Source organism: Glossina fuscipes, unplaced genomic scaffold (genome assembly GCF_014805625.2).
Source record: "Glossina fuscipes isolate IAEA_lab_2018 unplaced genomic scaffold, Yale_Gfus_2 3, whole genome shotgun sequence".
In the NCBI taxonomy this organism is placed as follows: domain Eukaryota; kingdom Metazoa; phylum Arthropoda; class Insecta; order Diptera; family Glossinidae; genus Glossina; species Glossina fuscipes.
The window spans coordinates 2,292,905-2,314,471 of record NW_023998417.1 but is presented as its reverse complement, the minus strand read 5'-3'; the positions used below and the strand labels follow the sequence as shown (position 1 = coordinate 2,314,471).

Below are 21,567 nucleotides of genomic sequence, written 5' to 3'. Positions count from 1 at the left end.
ACTGATTTGACTGATCTGGTCGGAAAGTGGGTGTGTATTTTTTGCAAATTAAAGAACTAAGGAAACAAGTAGAAATCTTAACCAGTTCCATTTTCTTCCATAGCGCGTCTTCCGTGAAAAACGTACGTATGTAAGTATGTAAGGCATTTTTCCTGTCTTTCACTTCAGAGCTTTCTTCCTATTGCTAGATACAGTTTTTTTTAATTATCGGAGATCAAGATTCAAATCTATTGTGAAATCTTTGAGATTGAACTAAACACCAGTAGGGTCTTCCTGGTCGTTCGCTTGTCTTTGCTGGAGATTGTGAGCCTTTCATACACTTTGATCGCGATTTCTTTTACACAATGTTGCTAAAATTATCTGCTGCCTAGATACGACGAGCAATTTGCATTTGTTTCTAGAGAGTTGCGTATCGCATTTAAGCGATTTCTTTTTTGTAGTCTAATTCTTTCAGACGCTTCAGTTCGCTTTGATAATAGACATGTACGGACCGTGTTAAGATCTTTTTCTTTATTTTTTCGCCTTTTGATCAGTCATTCAGGAGATATTCGTTGTACGTATGTACACGTTGGCGGTCGGAAAGGAATATGGTTAGGGGAAAACTTGGATTGCGAGCATATAGATAATGCTCGACTTTTGCTCGAATATTTTTCACTTTTTCTATTTTCAATGAAGTTCACTGAACGGTACTAATTGAACCAGAGATTTTTAGGAGAAAGCGAGGAGAGAGGACAGTAAGTAATTTTTGGAACTGTTTAATTAAAAACACAATTTCAACTTTATTATAATATCTTTATTTAGCGAAAGATTCCCTTAAGATTCCCGTTTTCTTATTAGTTTATCTCTCAGTTTACTTTAGCATTTTAATCATAATAATAAATAATCCATGATGTAGACGAATGTAATTAGAAAGCATTATTTGTTTCTATTAAAGAATACCTATATCTAACAATTAGCTTAGAAGATGTATCTTTCGTTAAATAGTCATTTTAGATGTTTAATCTCTGTATACAATGAATAGAGTTTTTGTAGAAATTCTATAGTAAAAGAACAGGTTAGAAATCATAGTATGGCATATAGACATTGTGAACGTAAGATAAGCAGTTATCTCTCTTTAATCACGCAAGGTGAATGCATTAATTTATCACAGAAGAATGCTGCGATGGCGTAGAGGATATAAAGCAGACAAGTACACTAGCTAACGATGCATAAGACTTATGCGAAGCCTTAAGACCTTATATTGTATGTACATGTCTGCGTATATGTGTGTATGTTGTATGATAAAAATTGAATAGAATTATGGTAAAATGGTATGGATATTAAATTGGTTATAAAGACACTTGCTTGAGATATTTCCATGAAGTATGTGTATGAAGGAAAGCAATATGTATAAGATGTGCTTACTTATTATTGTGTTAAAGGAATGAAGAACGAATCGTTATGAATGAATGAATAGATAATAAAGAGAAGAACGTCATCAAAAGATCAATGCTTTGAATAGCATTTTTATTAACGACTCATGTTTGACTGCATTTTAAATAACAGATTGAAGACTGAAGACTATATATGAAAAGTCTCGCCTACACATTAAAATGAAAAAAACAAAAAAAAAAAAAAAATCCAATTATATTGTTATGTTGGTAGAGACTATTCAACAGTAGTTGACTATGAACCGCGTGATTGAAAACTTTCATTTAATACATCGGTCAATAATATTTGGAATTAAGTAAGAAAAAAAAAAAAATTTAATTCATTGATCAAAGTAAATTGCCTTGTTGTTGGATGGGGAATTTGACCTTGATGAATGAATATTGCTTGTTTGCTAATATCGAATTTTAATGATAACTTATAAGCATTTTATTTTGAAATGGGTCTCAATGACTCAACGACGACTTTCACTACGTCATTATTGGCCGTTGATTATGAGCGAAAGCGTGGATCATTTGTTTGGAGGTTAAAGTCACTAATGCAACATTTGGTAAACTAATTTGAGGCTGTCTACTGCGCAGAAGCACATACACTATTTGTGTTTCGCTCGGTTTGCGATCCCGTAGTTTCTCGTAATTCCACTCATACATCATGACAGTACGAATTTAAAAACGTTTTCAGAAAAGTTGAATAATAGAGCTTGGAATAATTTACTTACTTCTTCGGCCAACATGTATCACTTCTTAACAGAAAAAAAAAAAAAAAAAAAAAAAAAAAAACCGAACCGAACCGTAAATATATAAGTCATTGTCAACTAACAAGCTGTCAAAGCTTACCAAAATTGTAAACTACAAGTGTCATCCTTGCCAACCTGATAATTCAAACAATTTTCTATCATTGCTTTTTAAGTTACACTTTGCATAATTCACGTCACTCTTAAAAGCAATCGAACAATAAAAATTTGTGCATCTTGCAACACAATTCCATCTCATGATAAAACAATCGAGCGATATATATTTTCTTCTTGCTCTGCACTGAAATCTAAAAAAAAAAAAAAAAAAAAAAGTATGCAGTGGCGAAAGCATCAACATAAACATTTACTTCAAAGCCAGTCATACTTTTTATAGAAAACTGAATTAAAAAACAAACTAATTGAAGTTAAAATGTTAAACGCAAGTTTAAAATCATGTACCGTACGATGATGAACAATTACTTTCAGTTGATTTGAATTTTCGAACAAATGTTTACAATTCGTTTATATTCACATAAATTAGTGGCACAGCAGTAGTAGTAGTAGCGATTGCTTTGCCAGAAGATAGCAATAAAACCAAAGATTGTAGAAAATGTAATAAAAACATTGCGTTTTTATAAAAGCGCAAATGTTGTGTGTGTGTGTGTGTGTGTGTGTGTGTGTGTGTGTGTGTGTGCGGGCTTATGTGTCACTGCAATGAGATCGTAACAAGAAAAAGCACTAAAAAGTGCCAATAACCGTAATATTGCCAATCGCGAGTATCGACAATGTTCATGCTATTGATAGAAGTGCCGATAAGTTGCATTAATTATCACCTCATTATAATGTCGCGGAAGGGTGATGCAAATAATTTGAAAATAACTTTAACGATCAATATGACTTTAGGGCGTTATAACATTGTGTAGCAATGCATTAATTTAATTTGCACTCGAAGTTCGAACAATATCTTGCAGTTCTCACTTATGCAAAATACTTATGATGACGCGAGGCGAAGCAAAAAAAAAAATCTTGAATTTGTGTTGTTGCGATATGTTGAGATATGTTCATGAGTTCATCGCCAGCCCAGCTGGCTGAAGAGCAAATAAACTGCGTTTTCTTCTTCTTGACAATAGGTACACAAATGAAAAACAATTTTTTACTTCACGATTACTTACGGTTTCTTAGCCTGACTCACGAGAAAAGGGAGAGTAAAGTCCTGGTCCTTTTTTTATCACGGATATAATATTAAAAGTGCACAGTGTCTAAATATCTTGAATTAACAGCAGGTGCTTGCCAATTGACAATCACTTCATCAATCAATCCATTTAACTGATACTTTTTAGCTGACTAATGAACAAATAAACATTTTGTTGCATTTCACATTTACTTTATTTTTATTTCAAAAACTGAGAGAGAGAGAGAGAGAGAGAGCAGATGATTCCCTGCTTCCCCGTGATTAGCAAAATTCAAGTGTGAAAAATGCATCATTTTAATGAAACTTATTCCCAATAAACGGAAATAGAGTTCACTACCAAATTGGCTCAGGTTGGCTTATTTCTTCTAACCACTCCGCTTCGGCCGCTTCTTGTTCCTCTCTAGTTCTTAACATTTCACGTATTTCTTCTGGCATCTTGCCACCCAACATTTTGTCCATTTTTTCGCAAGCAGCATAAAACAAATCGCCCACATTCAAAGCGTTTGCACCTGAAATCAGTTCGAATAGATCTACTTGGCATATGTTAAGAAAGTCAGCCTCCCATGCCAACATATCAGCTGGCTCCTCGAAGCCTTCATACGCATGTTCCTTGTGATAGCAAGCCCATTGCAATACCTTTCGTAATATGGCCGAATTTACATTTGGCGCAAGCACATCAATATTCTCAAGTCCTTTCATCCACTCGCATTCCCACATCGTTACACCAAAACCCGCATGTTTTCCAACTTGTTTATCAACAATGAAAATTTCGTTATCGGACGACTCGAAATGAATGTAAGGCATTTTCTCTAAACGCAACTCTTCGTAAGAATCCTCTCTTATTCTTAACATTTCACGGATTTCTTTTGGTATTTTGTCTCCTCCCAACATTTTTTTCACTTTTTCGTAAGCAGCATCTAACAAATCGCCCACATTCAGATAGTTTGCAGCTGAAATCAGTTCGCATAGATCGACTTGGCATATGTTAAGAAAGTCAGCCTCCCATGCCAACATATCAGTTGGCTTCTGTTTGTCAGTAGACACATGTTCCTTGTGATAACACGCCCATTCCAATATCTTTCGTAATATTGCCGAATTTACATTTGGCAAAGGTATACTAGTCTTACAGTCGTATATTTCATGGTCTTTCAGCATGGTTTTAATAGTATCTGAACATTTTGCAACTTGTATATCAACAATGAATGTTTCGTTATCGGACGACTCCAAGCGAATGTCAGGCATTTTTCACCACTGATTAGTTGATGTTCCTTTTGAAAGTTCTTTCGACTTAAAAAAAACTCTTGCAAGCGACTTTAAATAGTTTTATTTATGGCTGTTATAAGATAAATTTGCTTTTGTTTCTTTTTTTTTGGATGTTCAGCGATTCTTTTTCTCAACTTCTGCGTTCAACTTCTACGATGCAACTAACACGTTTTGACGAAATTCTTTGCTTATAAACATATTGCAGCAAGCCGTGTATAGCATATTAAAGTCTAAAGTGTTATAAATGTTGGGAATGTTTTTCGGGAAGTTTTGCTAATCTTTTCGTCAATCGACAGCTGCATTGGGTTTTGATTTTAAAATCTGCAGGTAATGCACTAAATATTTATTTCTCTTAATTTTATTTTTATTAATTTGCAATATTTTGGAAAATTTCCATGTCATCGATACTTATTAGTTTTCAGGCGAACTAATTTTATTAGTTATTTGACCTTTGTAATAAATTTTTGGAATTTTGCTTAGCCATTTTTCTCTTCACTGCATTTTCAGGTATACACTCGTGTTATCCTTTCTTTATTTGCATTACAGTCAAACCTGTTTTTGTGCGGTAGATAGGGACCGCAGAAAAAAAACCGCACAAAAAAAAATATTCAAAAACTTCATAAATAGCTATAAGAAATAATTTTTCACAGCATATTAAAGAAAATTTTTTTTATGCGGTAGAGAGGGACCGCATAAAAAAAGTCTCACTTAGAAAATATGTCAAAGCTTCACGAAATAGGAAGAAAGTGCTTTCCAAACAAAATAAATAATTAAATTACACATTGAAACATTTAAAAAAATTTTAATTTCTAATTTTAAACAAGGAGAAATTTTCAAAATGTACATAATTCAATACTACTCGTCGTAGTTCAAAACGCGCATATGAAATAGGCTGATGCAAAAGGTATGAAAATGGCTGTTGCAATGTGTACATACACACTGATAGCAAAAAAAGTGATGCCAACACAGTTCAGATTGATCTAACCTCTCGGCGAAATTCAATGTGTCGATATTCATATACCGCACAAAAAAAGAATCGCACAAAAAGAATCGCACAAAAAAAAGCGCATAAAAAAAGACCGCACAAAAACAGGTTTGAGTGTATTATATATATATATTTTTGCATTAGCTGTAAGCGAGAACAATATCAGCGTTAATTTTTACCAAATGTGTTGGTATATGAATAGAAGTGGGAACAGTTGGCCGATATTAAGCAAATTTGGGCAAATTTATTGAATGCATTTTTACTATAACGAAAGACTTACCCAATAACTTACGGAGGAAGACTACTGTAATGGTCTAAAAAGTGTTTGTAACTGTATTTATCGGACGGGATGAGAGGTAATACAATAAGAATAATAATATTCGTGCAAATCATTAGGAATTTTCAAGTATTTAAAAAAAAAAGCAATAAAACGGACAAGTATTAAAAAAAAATGAACTTCAGGGAATCTATATTTAATGTAACACGAGGGAATGTAAAAATATTCATATATTTATGATCGGGTGGGAGTACTTCAATGAAAAGGTTACTTTGTTAATCAAAAAAAGACAATCATTCCGAAATTATTCGTGCAGGTCCTTGGGAATATCTAAAAAACTGAAATGAGCTTTTCCTTCTATCTGTTGTCAAAAGTTATATATATATATATTCTTCTAGGGAACGTACGTTTACACTTGAGGGTATTAATCATATTTTGCGTTTGCACTTTAATTTTGCATTGCCCTGGCAGATGCGGTTCAGGAAAGGCTATTATCCACTAAAGATTATTTGTTTTAAATTTTAACTCACCATCTTATGTGATCTGACTTGAAGAATTTCATTGGTTCGACGTAAAGGTGGCAATCACAACTAATTCGTTTCGCCTTTATGATGACTATATTGCTTCTAAGACACTTGGCATCAGTACTCTGCAAAGAAAAGACACGTCTCTTTATATATATATATATATATTAAAAAACATACAAAAGAGGGAAAGGAAAGGTGCGAAAAGGTTCAGAAAAACTGTGAAGGAGCCTAAATTTGAAAATTTCCGCTACTAAGAAACTTCCATTCATAAGCAAACCAACTACAATAATAGATTTTCTGCTTACTGTCATTTTACCGCATAATAAATGTGAAATTACTTTTAATGGAATCCAAAGGATTATAAAGAGAGCTAAAGTTTTGCAAATTCTTTTTTTCCTTATCATTATTAGTTAAACATTAAACTTTACTCAAAAAAACACTGTTGGGGCCTCAACAGACAATTTGAGAAAAGTTGCTTAGTAGTAAGAAAAGTTGAGTTTCGTAGAAAGTAATAATTGGAGTAATCGTATAAAAAAAAAGAAGTAAAGTACGAGATATATATGAGATGTATGCGACGACTCAATCGTTTCGTGAAAAGAGAAAACTTGGAACTAGAAATTCATTATGAAAACATTAACACTAGCTAATGCTGTTATGCCGTCCTATGGAATGAAAAAGATGAAGTCGTTGATTACGGCCATATCCAGTAGCAAAAGTAACAACATTGTGTGCCTAATAGAGAGAGAGAGAGATTCGTTAGGTTTTATAATTAAGAGATAAATTAACATTTTTTTTTACTTTAACATTTTTGCTTGCTAAGATGTACTGGACTAACTAACTAAGATACACTAGACATTTTTTCAATATATTTCTCAAGCAAAAGCATCAAATTCTTTGATTTCTCGTATTTGTCGTATCTCTCAAAAACTTTTCTATAGAATTAATATAATTATATATTATATAATATAATAAACTTGTATGTGCAAGCTTACACCCGAAGGATCCTGGCAAGCATCAATCTAAGTAGGCTCCTGATCCCTCTGGAGCTTAAATTCAGCCAATAAAGCCTTTGGCTTTATTTTACGCGACATAGTCACGCTTCCTATTGCATCAACCGTACAATCCCGGCTGGCCAACACTAGGCTACACTTCTTCAAGATACATTTGTATCGGTTGCTACAGCTGACAAGTTGGACTAGAAACAAGTTATTACCACAATTGTAATTATTGTCTTTATCGCTCAATTAAATCCGAAAGCAACATTTTTCAGTTCTTTTGAATTATGTATATTTCAAAATACATGCGCATATGTATGCATACATTCACACTTATATACATATACAAAAACATATCAATAAACAAACAAACGTATTTGTTAATGTAGATAAATAAACACGTGTTCGCATGTACGCATGAATACATGGGTATGTATGTATGTACGGATCTATGTATGTAGGTAAGTTTGCTTATTTGTTTGTATTTTATCTGTTCATTTATTATTATATTTGTGTATAAATATGCACGCATGCATGTATGTGTATTTCAGATCATTTATTTATTTCTAGAGTTCTTTTTGATACTATCTGCTACGATTTGATATTGCTATATATGCCATTATCTATATACTATATTCCATTTTTTGCTGAAATTTCTCTTTTTGACGGACACATTAAAAAGAAATTTTATTCAAATCTTATAACATTTTTATTGACAGACCTTTTCGGTATAAGTGTTGTAAGGGCCGCAAGGCAAAAAAAAAACCGGCAAAAAAATCATCGAATCCAATAATGTTCAACTGGTCTTGTATACAAAAAAAAAAAAATAAATAAAAAAAATAAGTGTCAAGCGTTTGTCAAACACTTTGATGTGAATTTTCATTTCTTGGACTTTTTCAGACAAACGTTTAATGATTTCATAAACGTCTAAGACGCATAGATGCTAGCATTAATTTTATTCTATAATTATATTTGATTGAGTATTCAAATAATATGTTTACTTGACTTGAGCCCACTGTCTATTATCTCAGTATTAAGTGACGTCTAACGTCACAGTCTTTTTTATCGTTTATCGTCGCGCGTTCCCTCACTCTGTTACTACCTACTTTCATTAAATTATTTTGAAATTTTATGTGATACTGCTTTGCCTACTGCTTTTCTTCTTTGTAACGTTTTCCATACAACATCATAATCTATTTGTTTTTATGCAGATATGTAAGCAGTATACACCCTAGCAAATGAAAAATATATTCTTTTATATTTTCACATATTCCCTTTTCTTTTTGTGCAGGGCAAGTGCTGCAAAAAAAAAAAAAAAAAAAAAAAACATCACTTCCCCGCATTGATAACTCGTGTTGGTGTTCTTTTAGAATACATTCATAAATATATGAGCACAGATGTGTGTATTCCCTAATTTGTTTCTGAGTGCGCTATGCTTTCCTTACTTTTGTATGCTATATGCGTTTTTATATATATATATATATATATTATGTGTGTTTGTTTGTGTGTACAAACATATATCTCTTAACGATTTTTTTATGGTTTATCATACCAGTAAAATATATACTTATTTTCTCTTTTTATCATTGTAACGTTTCGATTACTATAACTTGTTAAATAAATGTCGTAATGCTGTCTTTGCTTTTTGTTGGTTGTAAAATTTATTAGCAATAAATTAATGTTTTTTTTTTTTGTACCCAACACTCAGAGATTGGGGGGACATATTAATTTTGTTAAATCGTTTTTCACATCCAGAAGGAAACTGCGGGGACCTTATGCATCTTATGCTTGCTTATCTGCTCCTTCGGCATTTGTCGGTCGATCCGTCCACTTATTTATCCGCGGTAGACATCTTCCCGACTACAAAAATTAAAGTATGGTAGTATTCTTCGAATCTGGGAAAAGTATTTATTATTAATTTTATAAAATTTCGAAATTTAAAATTTTCCTTTTGCTTTGAGATTGTTTTTAATATGAAGACGGTGGGTAAAAAATATTCGGAAACAGCCCTCAGTTGTCAGTTATCAGTTATCAGCCTCGTTTTGTAGCACAAAAAAAAAAACGCTTTGCAGCAACCTGTCAAAAATATCTGTTCTTGATTAGTAGAACTCGAAATTGATTTGTTTTTCAACTGTCGGTTCATTGACTAAATGCCAAAGACCATGTGAGATCATGGAGAACAAGTTTGAGTCAGAAAGTTGCCGCATAATTGATAATTCGTCAATAACTGAAGCCAGTGTAATAAAGTTATTAAACAGGAAGGGGAGAGGGGGGTAGGTTTGGCTTGTTAGCCCATAAATATATAATTATGATCAGCATCAAATTCGAAATCGAAATTTAAGCTTGTCCGTCTGTCAATTTGTCCGTTTGTCCATTTGTCCGCGTGTTCATTTGTCCGTCTATCCATTTGTCAGTCTGTCCATTTGCCCGAATGTCCATTTGCCCATCTGCGAAACTGTGTAGTATTTGTGGTAAACGTTCCCTTGTCCGTAAAGATGAAGATATCGCCCACAAATTTGCAAAAGACGGGTCCACAAGCTTATCTAGTAAAAACCGAGTACATCGTGGCTTTTCATGATTTGTCCTCATTGTACATGTAAAAATCAACCATGCCCTTCCAATAGTAGTACAAACTATGAAAATTTAGTTTTTTTGCTTTTTCTTTAGTCTTTATTAGGATACCGGTACATAAAAGTATAAAAAGTTTATCATAGCCGAAGACAATTTTCTTATTTGTTCTACTCCAAATTTGAAAAGGAAACAATAAATTGAATTAAGTTACGGAGATGTAAACTGTGTAACTGTGTGCGTGATAAAATGCGAATAGTTTGACTCTTCGCAGATGACAATGAAATTGACGGGAGTTATGCTAATTATTGGTTTGCTACAATGATAATTTTCACACATTATCTATATAAAATTGATTGATTGATAAAGGACACCCTTTATGGAAAGATAATAATTTTATTACTGCTTATATGCAATCGAAAAAGTGCAAGCTCTGCTCATCATTCGAGGTCAGCGAATTTATCGCAAAAAAGAATGCCTTTAAGTCAACTAATAACAACTATTAAAAGACACATAAGCCTTCATTTCGTTTATTTGGTTTGTAAAAAAAAAAAAAAAAAAAAAAAAAAAAAATATTTTATTTACACAATGCTAAGTATATATGTTGTACGTCGTATTTACTCTTGAATTTTTGCAGCTTTTCTTTTATTGATCTTACGTAAATATTATATCCTTTTAGCATATCAATATTTATATGTTGTAGGTATAAGTAAATTTACTTTATTTGCTTTTTCACTTTTTAATAGCACATAAGTTCTTAAGCAATGCAAAGTTCAAGTATAAACTGTTGCTTCATTTGCTTAGTGTCATGGGAAATCCGGTTTCAAAGTTAATCGGTTGAAAATAAAATATAAAAAAGAAAAAACAAGCATCAATTCAAATACTTGAAAGTAGATTTCAAAGTATATTCTTTAATGAAAGCTAAAGGTTTTGATTTGGAAAATTGTTTACCTTATATGAGGTATCATAAGCTTCTCAAAATTTAAAGACCTTAATGTATGGCAAGCTGTTGTCAATTCAAAATTAAGAAATTCTTTTCATTCTTTTCAAACTGTTAAACATTTACATATTTACTTGATGGATGTTCCATTTATTATTGATTATTTATTATTTTTACTTTCAGGCTAAATACTACATGAGTCGTTTGCTTTTATTTACCTTCTCCAACAACTAAGTTGCTAAGGTAAGTTTTTAAATATTAGATTCAATAGCTTAGTAATTACATAATTTAATTAATTATTTAATTTAATTAATTATTTAATTTAATTTAATTAATTAATAATAATTAAATAATTAATAACAATAATTTAATTAATTAAGTATTTAATTTAATTAAGTACTAAAAAAAATTAATCCGCATAATTAGTCGTGTAGATAAGAATCGCCAATACCAAACAAGTTTTCGCGCTTTCAAATGTCAGTACGGATAGGGTAGAGGTTACTCAAGACTTTAGTGAGTGGTTTGTCGTTTTTATGAGTAACACTTATCCACTACTATTATCTCCCTACTATTACTTCCCCATTCAATCGTCTTTCCTCACTGCTTTCACCTGAGTGGAACGGTGAAAAAATAAAAACACCAAAGATTCATCATTAATGAAATATAGATAGATATACTTTATAACTTAGTTTGCAGTGATGATAGAAAAGAGTTGCAAAGACTTGATAAATTAAAGCGAGCTTTAAATCGAGAAATGTCCAATGGTTTGTTTATACTCAGAGATTGACTTTTTTAGTGCAGCAAAGAAAAATCACAAAAAAATTTAAAATTTCCCCACATAATGGGGATGATATGAAAGGCCTCCGCGGTTTTTTGGACTCCTTTTGAGCTTCTGTTTGTAGCCTGCTCTTTTCAAATGATGTTTAGTGCCCGCGCTATTTTCTGACAGCTTGAATGCATGAACTCATCGACTTTTTCAGTGACTGGCTGACCAGAGCGAGGTGCATATTTGGAACGGAATCGAATAAACCGCGCTTCGATGCTTCGTTTATTCACGGCATTCTTCGGCAATTTATCACATAGCGTATTTCTTTGGCTATTTTACTCACTTTCAGATCAATAAAACTTTTTACACAAGCAAAGAATCAGAAAACTATCTTGACAAAAAATATAAGTTGAAATATCACCTCTTTAAGCAGACGTTCATTTAGGACAATCAGATGAGTTTCTTCCGGCATAAAGGCATCAACGCCATCTACTTGCATAAAAAAAAGCAAACCGCGGAGACTTTTTATATTGCCCTTTATGTGGGCTAACAGATAGCCTAGCGACTTTTGGCAGTAGGTCATACCTGAATTACTAACTAACCCGCAGCTGTAGATATATTGAATTTTCGGTAAATAAAGACGCAACACTTATCGATCGGATGTACAGTTAGCATGCCGTGACAGCACCCTACCATGATTTAAACTCCATAGATCAAGTACTGAATAATATTCGGTCCACTTAGATATGCATTGTCTTCAGTTAAAAAACTATAACGAAGAAATATAATATATATAGGACTATACCGGATATTAATCTGGATTTTGACACGAGTACATATCGGATCACTTTCGCAAATTAACAAAAACTAATTTAAAATAGACAAGTTTCAAGTTTCCCTTGAAGTTGAGAGTAAAAACTTTTTGTTTTATTTACCGCACAAAACTCTTAACATGTTTTAGTAAAGAAGTTGTTGACAAATATTACTTCTGTCACAAAAAGATATACAAACATATATATGTCAATATCGACAACTTTCCTATCCTATCCTATCTCTAGAGAAACATGTCTTTTTCTAAAAACTAAATAAATAAATACCAAAATGCTTGTTGTAAAGAGAAAAATTAAAAAAAAATAAAAAAACAAACAAAAAAAAAAAAGTTAAAAGCATTCAAGCGTATATAAGGCATTAAAAAGGCATTAGTTGGTTAAAAAAAAAAAAAAAAAAAAAAAAAAATCTAATAATATTGTCGAAGTGTGCTAAGAAAAAGTGTAAAATCATCGTTTCCAGTAAAAATAATGTTTTTCGTTTGTACCGCAATCATTCCATAATAATGGTTGAATAAATCTTTACAAGCGGTTTATTTGGTTGAGTTTTACAAAATGGACATTAATTAAATAAGCATTTAGTAGAATTCCTAAAAGTGAGTTAACATAAGTGAGATAAGTGTACAAGTATGAAATGCGAATTTTTTTTTTCTTTCGCGAAAATGCATTCAATTCAAAGAAATGATAAAAAAGGATTTATTCATAGTATGCTCCATGGATGGCTATACATTTTTTCTACATTTCGGCTCATTTTCTGCATACCATGCCAGTAAAAATCGTCTCTTTTCAATTGGAGCCGTCTCTTTCACATTTTCGTTCGATCCAAAGCTCGTCATAGTAACTGCGCGACGCGTTAAGCAAAAAAAGGTTATAATCGGAGGAAGCCGAAAGTGCTAAGTAAACCGCTATGGGCTATAACTTCTTAACAGATTGCTTCCAATGTATTGCGAATCGGTATTTTCCTATGGATAATAGATCGATGGATGGTTGAATGTCACGTAAAAGGAAAGACCCTTTGTTGCCTTTTTTTATACCCATCACCGAAACATGAGGCGTATACTCGTATTATCGAAATAATTTCAATGCATCAAAGACCCCATTCATGATCAGCATTCAATTCTCAATCGATTTAGGCGTGTCCGTCTGTCCATCTGTGTAATGTGTGTTCTCAATATTCTCCTGGCCGCAAGCTATTTGACAGAAACATTGGAAGTTCTTGGGCGACAGTTGGTATTAAAAATGGAGCAAATCGCTTGAAGGATTTGGCTACATGGTTAACGGTGATGGATATAAAAGATTCAATCATGGCCGAATATAATTTTCTTACTTGATGATATTCCGTTCGTTTTTTGCATAATAAACAATTTTAATCAGTCATTTGGTTGATCAGTTAGGTGATTGTGTTTTAGCAAAAATAAAAAAAAAAATTAAACATATAAGCAAAAACGAGTACACACGCACTCTCATTCGTACTTTATATGACCCTATAGAGACATGAGCGTAACAAACAGGCTTTCAGTAATTAACGCTTGAGTTACTGAATTTTTCACTTAATGATATCACATTTTACTATTGCAAGGCAAAGTTTTTTTCCATTACGCATTATTTTAAAAAGCGAAACAATCTGTTTATGAAAGTGTACGAATCAATAAAGAATCATTTCTAGTTAAAATGATTATCTTGCGTTCATATTTCATATGCAAAATAATTTTCATTTTTATTCAAATTTGAAAAACCATCAAACACACACGTAATACATTCGTATATTATTCATTTGAACATTAAAATCAAAATCTAGTCAATCACTGACAAAACAAGCGGCCAACAGATGTCTAGTGCATATGATATTTAATGGGATTTTGGTGACTTTATTAATTTTGTGCATCTTTTTTTATTACATTTCTAAAGAATTTCACTTTAATGTGATGATGAAATATGATTATGAGTAAGATTCAGAATAAAATGAAATTGAAAAAGACTGGAACGTTTAAGAGATGAAAGTTTGTATATTCGTGTCATTCAATATATAATAACTGGCGCTATCTTCGCTATTAAGCTTAAATATTAAATAAAACTTTCAATATATTGATGCGCAGAAACTAACATAACAAAAAAAAAAAAAAGAAAAAAAATCCAATTTCATAGAGCGAAACCGATCGCCTCTATATATATATACGTATATATATATATATATATATATACATATATATTTTTTTTTTTTTTCAATTACCTTCCTTTGACCACTGGCCATATGCGTGTTACATTCGACTCTGTAACATTCTCAATATGCCAACTTTTTCTAAAACACATCAATTTTATTTAACACTTCAAGTGTTAAATCTGCCATGACATTTATAGCCTATAAAATTCGTAGTGTTTTTACTTACGGCGACTGAAGCAAAAAGAAAAAAAAAAAAAAAAAGAAATCGAAAACCGCACCATAAGCGTTTCGCTACGAATCTTGGATATACTTCATCTCAACCAATTATTACACAAAACAGTTACAAAACTTTTTTTTTCCAATTGTTGACCAGTATTACTAGTTGGACCTTTGAGACTAAGTTTTCAGCTTTCAATTTATTTCTAAAATATTTTAAACTAATCTTAACAACAGTAGTGTTTGTCTCAGGTTTTATGTTACAGAGATCTTGGTTCGAAATTATTTTGCTCCCAATTTACTTTGCTTGTGTTTGTGGACATACCATGTCTTCGATGCAAAAAGCTCAATGGACGAACCGTCTGACAGTCTTAGTTAACCGGCAACGTTCGCGGCGGAAGAACGGAAAGCAAACGCATAACGTTGCGCTATGCACAAAAGCGAGCCAACAGGATTTCATTAACTACGGTCGGCAATTGAATTTACGAACACGCGTATTTTAAGCTATATATATATATATATATATATATAAATTTATAGGGAAATATCTATAAATGAATATTTGTACATATAGTGCCAAAAGCAATTGGGTTGCTGCGATTTGCTCATTCAACCAAATCAAAAGAGTTTTCAACTCGAGTTACTATTTGGCTATATATGACGTCATGACCATAGTATGAACATAGTTTGTTTCAGTATTCCGATCAACTAAGTGACATATGAATGGGATAAGGATTGAAGACGAACTAATAAACATTTTTAAGAAACTTAATTTTTACCATAAATTAAATACTAACCAAAAGCATTTTAATGTGGTATGTATTGGGAGGACATATGCTTTTATCCTCACATACTTGTAAAAAAGGGAAAAATTTCATTATCCAGTTATTATCTTGTGTATAGTAGCGTAGTAGGTACGTATGTAATCATAGGAAAGGTTCACCAACTGTAAAATATATATTGACTATGCTGATGAACAGGAAAGAGATTTTTGGCGACTGCCATTTCCTGTTGTCGTTGATCGAAAAAGATCAACATGGGAAAATTCGTGAGTTGAATGACTCCTTTCTTGAATAAGCAAAGTAAGTAAAGCAAGTGCAGAAGACTGAGAGTTACGTGGATGTTCATACGAAACTCCTGTAATAAATCGGCAAACTTAAATTCTCTTAGTCAATATATACAGAATGTCAGGAATAGTATAATAATGAGTAGAAAGTGCAGTCACACTTGATTTTGGATTCAAATGTTAAGGAAAAATGGGAAAAAGATGGGACGAAAATTTGGTGTGAAAATGGACATGAAAAACCGGACTTCGATAAAAACTCATTTAAAAATGTGTTAGGCGCGATTAGTCTGGAATAGTGGGGTCATGAGAATGTTCCGCCATGTTTAATATTTGTCCTAAATCCTCGAAAGTTCAATTTTTTTACTGCGTCTGTCAAAGACGCATTTACGCAGTAGCTTTTGTTCTTTGCGTGCTGCGAGACGACAAAGAAAATGACAAAACATAAAAACTTTATACCAAACTTTTAATTTCTTATTGTTGTCTTCTTGCCAGAGGCAGTCACATCGACACCTTGCGAATCGCTCTTAGCCGCATACGCATTCAGTGGTCGTCACAGTGACGCCAACCTTATTTTTTTTTCAAAATTCTTTTCAATGAACATAAACACTTGCTAAGAACATCTATCAGCGGATTAGGAAACATAGCCATGGAGCTATAACGTTTTAGCAGCCTAGCATAGTTAAGCTGTTGGGTTATTGTGTCCTCAGAAACATATACTATCTCGCATTGACATGTCTTATTGCATTTCCCTTAAGAATAAAATGTGTTTTTTATTTATAGGTCGCATTGTTAATGGTAAGTAATTTTATTCAATTCTACTGAGGGATTTTTCAAAAAAAAAAAAATAAAAAAAATCCAATTTTTTTCGTCATTCCGCACTTTGCAAATTGTCTGTCTGCCATATAAATATTTAGAGTCAGATTATAAATTTGCTCTTTCAGGCACTCATCAATTTTCATAAAAAACTTCCATACACACGCACTTTATCACTTTGAACACTACAAAATTACCACTACTCTACGCTGTATTATCTTGCAATCCTTTGAAGAAGAAGAAGATAACCGAATACTAATTTCTTCAAAAGTCGTGATATAAAATAAAACAAGATAATTAATTTGAAACGTGCATAACATTTACGTATACATCTGCGTCCATCTACGTTCAAGTAATTTATGAGCTTTGAGTTTTGTTCAAACAAAGAACTTTGTGCCCGCAATGTACCTTTTTTACATAACGTTGCGAATCTTCGGTTCTTACTTTGCTAATTTGCAGAAGAAGAAGAAGAAGAAGAGATTTCAAAAATTTATTGTGCGTTTTTAAACATTTTTCAGTCGTCAGTTATCAGTGCTTTAACACGCGGTGATAACCTGAAAGCGTTCGAAGATGCTTTTAACGACGCCAAACGTGAATTAGAGACAGTCTTATATCTGCAGTTATTACTGAGGTCCTAAGCTGCGGAATAAATATTGTGATCCGTTTAGAAAATCGAAACGATAGGTATGGCACTTAGCCTTCCACAGTCAACTTAAGAAATTCATGTCTTCCTAGATGAGGGGACATAGTGGCTCTAACCGACGCTGTATGCAAAGGTGAGCAAAAAGGTGGACTCGATTGCCGTTAATAAGACTTTAATGCCCTTGAATCTTGCTTTAATGATTCAATATCTTTCATGCTTCAAAGGTCTCTACACTAGCTTATAAGGATCGGCGTAATCAAAAAGGGAAATAAAAGCCTTGAAGCGACAATTACGCAGGTGAAATAAAAAAGACGGCGATAGGCATATGTCGAACTTATCGTAGTGCAGTACTGAGCGCCTTTCTAATGGTGGCCTAGTGCAAATTCCCTCCTCCTTCTGCGAATAGCGTCTTAGGAACAAGCCGCACCATGCCGTACGGGAGCTTTTTCACTCAAAACTGCTTTCAGATGATGCACACTTTCGCCCTGGGCCATTATGCTTCCACTATGATGTGAGGATGATATTTGCATGACCATCCCTTAAGCCGTTATGGTAGAGCATATATGATTTATTAAACGTTTGACAAATATATTCTATTGCAAGTTTGCAAAAAATTAACGGCCCGTAAAGAGTTGTCGTGCAAAAAAAAAAAACATTAAAAGGAAAATCTTTCTTTTTTTTTTTTAATCAAAATCAAAAATTTTTTTCCTCTACAACGTACGAGCATGAATGCATCGTTTTGGTGCACGCATACCGTGCACATAATAGCCGACATATTAAATCCCCGCAAGTATTTTTTTTTTTTTTTCAAAAATTTTGCTTTGATATTTATCGCTTTGCTAGGCTTGTTTGATGTACTTGTTGTTGGTTAGAGGAGAAATTATTTCTAAAATGATACTTTGCATCAACAAAATATTAATTTTTACTCTATGAAAAAATAGACGACAATATTCAATAGATTTTAGAGAGAACGGCTTTACAGACGCTATTAATATCTTGTAACTATAAATAGGGTTACGATTACATTTAGATGCTTATTTGTTTACAAAATTTAATTACAATAACAATTCATAGTTTAACATAACGGTATGTAGCGCAAATTGTCCGTACAGATGGTCTTCAGCAGGGGTAATCTGCTCTTTCTTCTAGCATTTTTTTATGTTGGCACGAAAAGATTATAAAACATTTGCCTCGATCGCATAAGTCAAGTATTTTCGTTTGTATGCTTAATGGGATGGATGATGGTAAAGAGCTATTTTTTATGATCGAAAAACACTTTTTGGATAATTTCCCCAAGTTAGGCAAGTTCATCAGTCGCAATTGCAAAGGAAGCAACAGAAAGATTTTAAATTATATCCCCTAGAAGACTATAGGTTGCATTCGACAGTGTTTGGTGTATAGCTTGCTTTCCTTTTGTTTCGAGGTGCATCGGGAATGAGTAGGCAACCGAAGGAACGATGAAAGAAAGGCGGATATATAAAGAATAAAATTTTTACGTGATACAAAATTAGCTAACTAAGACTCTAGACTTTACATGAAAACTTTACTAAAAAAAAATTTATTTCTGGACGATACGGTAACTTGCTTAAGGAAAAGTTTTATTGTTAGTCGTTTGTTAGCTGTTCACAAGTATCTTCCCGTTCTTTCTTAGAGTAGAGCTGGGATTGGTCTTCCGTATAACAAGATTGACAGTTCAGTAAGCGAAAAGCAACAAAAAGTTGGAAACGTCTCTACCAATGCTACTACTTTATATAACCACACCACAGCAGATTCAGAACATGCCTGTTATATAACGCTTGTTGTGTTATATGTATGATTCGAAGGATCGGATGTTACTTTAGTAACTTGTTAATGGATTTTTTTGGCAATAGACGACATTAAAGAGAGAGGGAGAGAGAGAGGGAGACAGAGAGAGAGGGAGACAGAGAGAGAGGGAGACAGAGAGAGAAAGAGAAAGAGAAAGAGAGAAAGAGAGAGAGAGAGAGAGAGAGAGAGAAAGAGAGAAAGAGAAAGAGAAAGAGGGAGCGAGAGAGAGAAACCGAGATCGAGGTCAAGATCAAGATATACATGGGCATCGTACAAAAATTAAAGCTAAATAGATATCGAGGCAATGAAATAATTAAAAACCCATACGATATTTTTAATGTTTAACTTTAAACGCTTTAAGCTTCAAGAAAGGTCTTCAGAAGGATAGTATACCGTGATTTGGCCTTATGTGACAGCCTAGGAAGAACATTTGCCGCTGTAAAGTAACCAACCACTTTTGCGATCAGAGTATCACATCGTGTATGTCCCAAAATTTTGCTTCAATATCTTTTTAAATTCTTTTATAGTCATTAACGTTGGTTTTTACATATGCGTCTCCATCGGTCTGAGCCAATGTAAATCCATTTGTAGATAAACAATATTGGTATATAACTTCACAAAATTTACTAACTCTGCCTTCTCTTTGTTATATGTTTGTTGGAAAGTTTGCGTATAAATTTGAGAAGCGATTTCCACAGTTAAATTTATCATTGAGAGGCATGCACAAATATATATATATATATATATATATATATATACGCATGTAGACGTTTCTATAGTCTATTTTAGTGACTGGACTATTCATTTCGTTCTATAGTCATCCTTGCATACGTGAATTTGAGAAAACATTTAAATTCTTAATGTTTTGCTAATTTTCCATTTTCCATTTTCAGCGTAGATAAAATCTCTCTTTCTCTAAAAGTGATGCGATATATACTCGTTTGTTTGCGAGGGACTTTGATTTTGCAAAATTAATTAGCTTTAATGCATTTCAGTATTTGTTTGTGTTTGACAAGTGTTGAATCGGTATTTAAGCTTCTCATTCAATTACCAAATGCTAAGTGGCGTCCACTTTAGTTTTGTTGATTGTGATTAACACTTAACTAACACTTCATTCAATTCATACGATTCTTTATATAAATATATATAAATGTTGTAAAAAAAAAACCTACTTTCTTTATATAAATATATATATATGTTGTAAAAAAAAAAACCTACTTTCCCTTGAGAATATTCAGCATGAGCTGCATGTTCGAGGGTATGAGTGTAGAAAAAAAAAGTTTTTGATATAATATCGGGAAATAACATATTAAAAGATCTCTCTCTGTCTCTCTGTCTGTCTCTCTCTCTCTTTCCTCTTTTTGCTCTCTATACTTCCAAATCCCTTGCGCAAGTCATTCTACCTCCATTTTTGATCATCAGTTGGTTTATTAGATTGAATCTAAATTAGAGTTTAGAGCACGATGGTTAAAAGAAACCCTCTAAAGCTTTAGTTGCAGAGTTCCAAAAATGTTAACTTCATTGTCGAAGGTTGCGTTTGTAACAATACTCAACCTGTCGAGATATTTGTCCTTTGGTACAACTGACGTCGCCGATTATCAATTTGGTGGAGTTAGAATATATAGGCGGGCAAGGGCGACTATTAAATGCCTTGCACCAAGTCTTGAACAACAATTCTTCACCTACCTGACTGCCTTATGAAATAACATATCAAAAATCATATCGGATACTTTATATAGGTTCATTTTTCATAACATTTGTTATTGGGAGAAAGATTCAAAACTAGTTCTATATAGTCAGATCTTGCCGCTATAAATCTATTTGTCAGATCACTATTTTGTACCAATTTTCATTGCTAAAGATACTAAAGATTAGATCTTGTTGCCATATAAAGATCTATTTATGGTAAAAACTTGAATACGGGGAAGATCTTCAATGAATGGTCCTGTAGGTTCCAAATTTTTCTCATTTATTTAATATGAGCTTTTGTCAACCAAGTTTATCGAGAAAGATTTAAAATTGGAATTTTTTTTTATATAAATACTTGCTCAGGTTAAGCCTCGATATAGACAATCGAAGTGAAAATTTTTCCGAACTTCTTCGCAATAACACGAAAATTGCGATTTATAAGGTGACTACAAAAGTGAAATCAAAAAAAAGTTTTCTTAATTGATGGATTCATCTCAAGCCCTCGTCGGCTGCAGGCATTATAAATATTGCAAGTAGGAAAGATTGAAAAGGTAAAGAAATAATAAAAAAGAAAAAAAATTTTTAAATAAATTTTGACAAATATTTGAAATCACTTTCAAAATATAAGATTTTTTTTGTTTCTTTCCTCATATTTATAAAATTATTTTCAAC

The 21,567-nt window shown here is 32.6% G+C and overlaps 1 protein-coding gene across 1 annotated transcript; it reads right to left on the bottom strand.

Annotated features, from left to right (window-relative positions):
• Positions 1-3,571: 3,571 nt before the first annotated feature.
• LOC119634854 lies at positions 3,572-4,763 on the bottom strand. The gene has a single exon (XM_038029262.1). The coding sequence runs from the start codon at positions 4,593-4,595 to the stop codon at positions 3,687-3,689; it is 909 nt and encodes a 302-aa protein (XP_037885190.1). The 5' UTR covers positions 4,596-4,763; the 3' UTR covers positions 3,572-3,686.
• Positions 4,764-21,567: the final 16,804 nt, after the last annotated feature.

What these genes read in the sequence shown, in the direction of transcription:
- LOC119634854 (XM_038029262.1), bottom strand. Translation starts at nt 4,595, where the DNA reads ATGCCTGACATTCGCTTGGAGTCGTCCGATAACGAAACATTCATTGTT.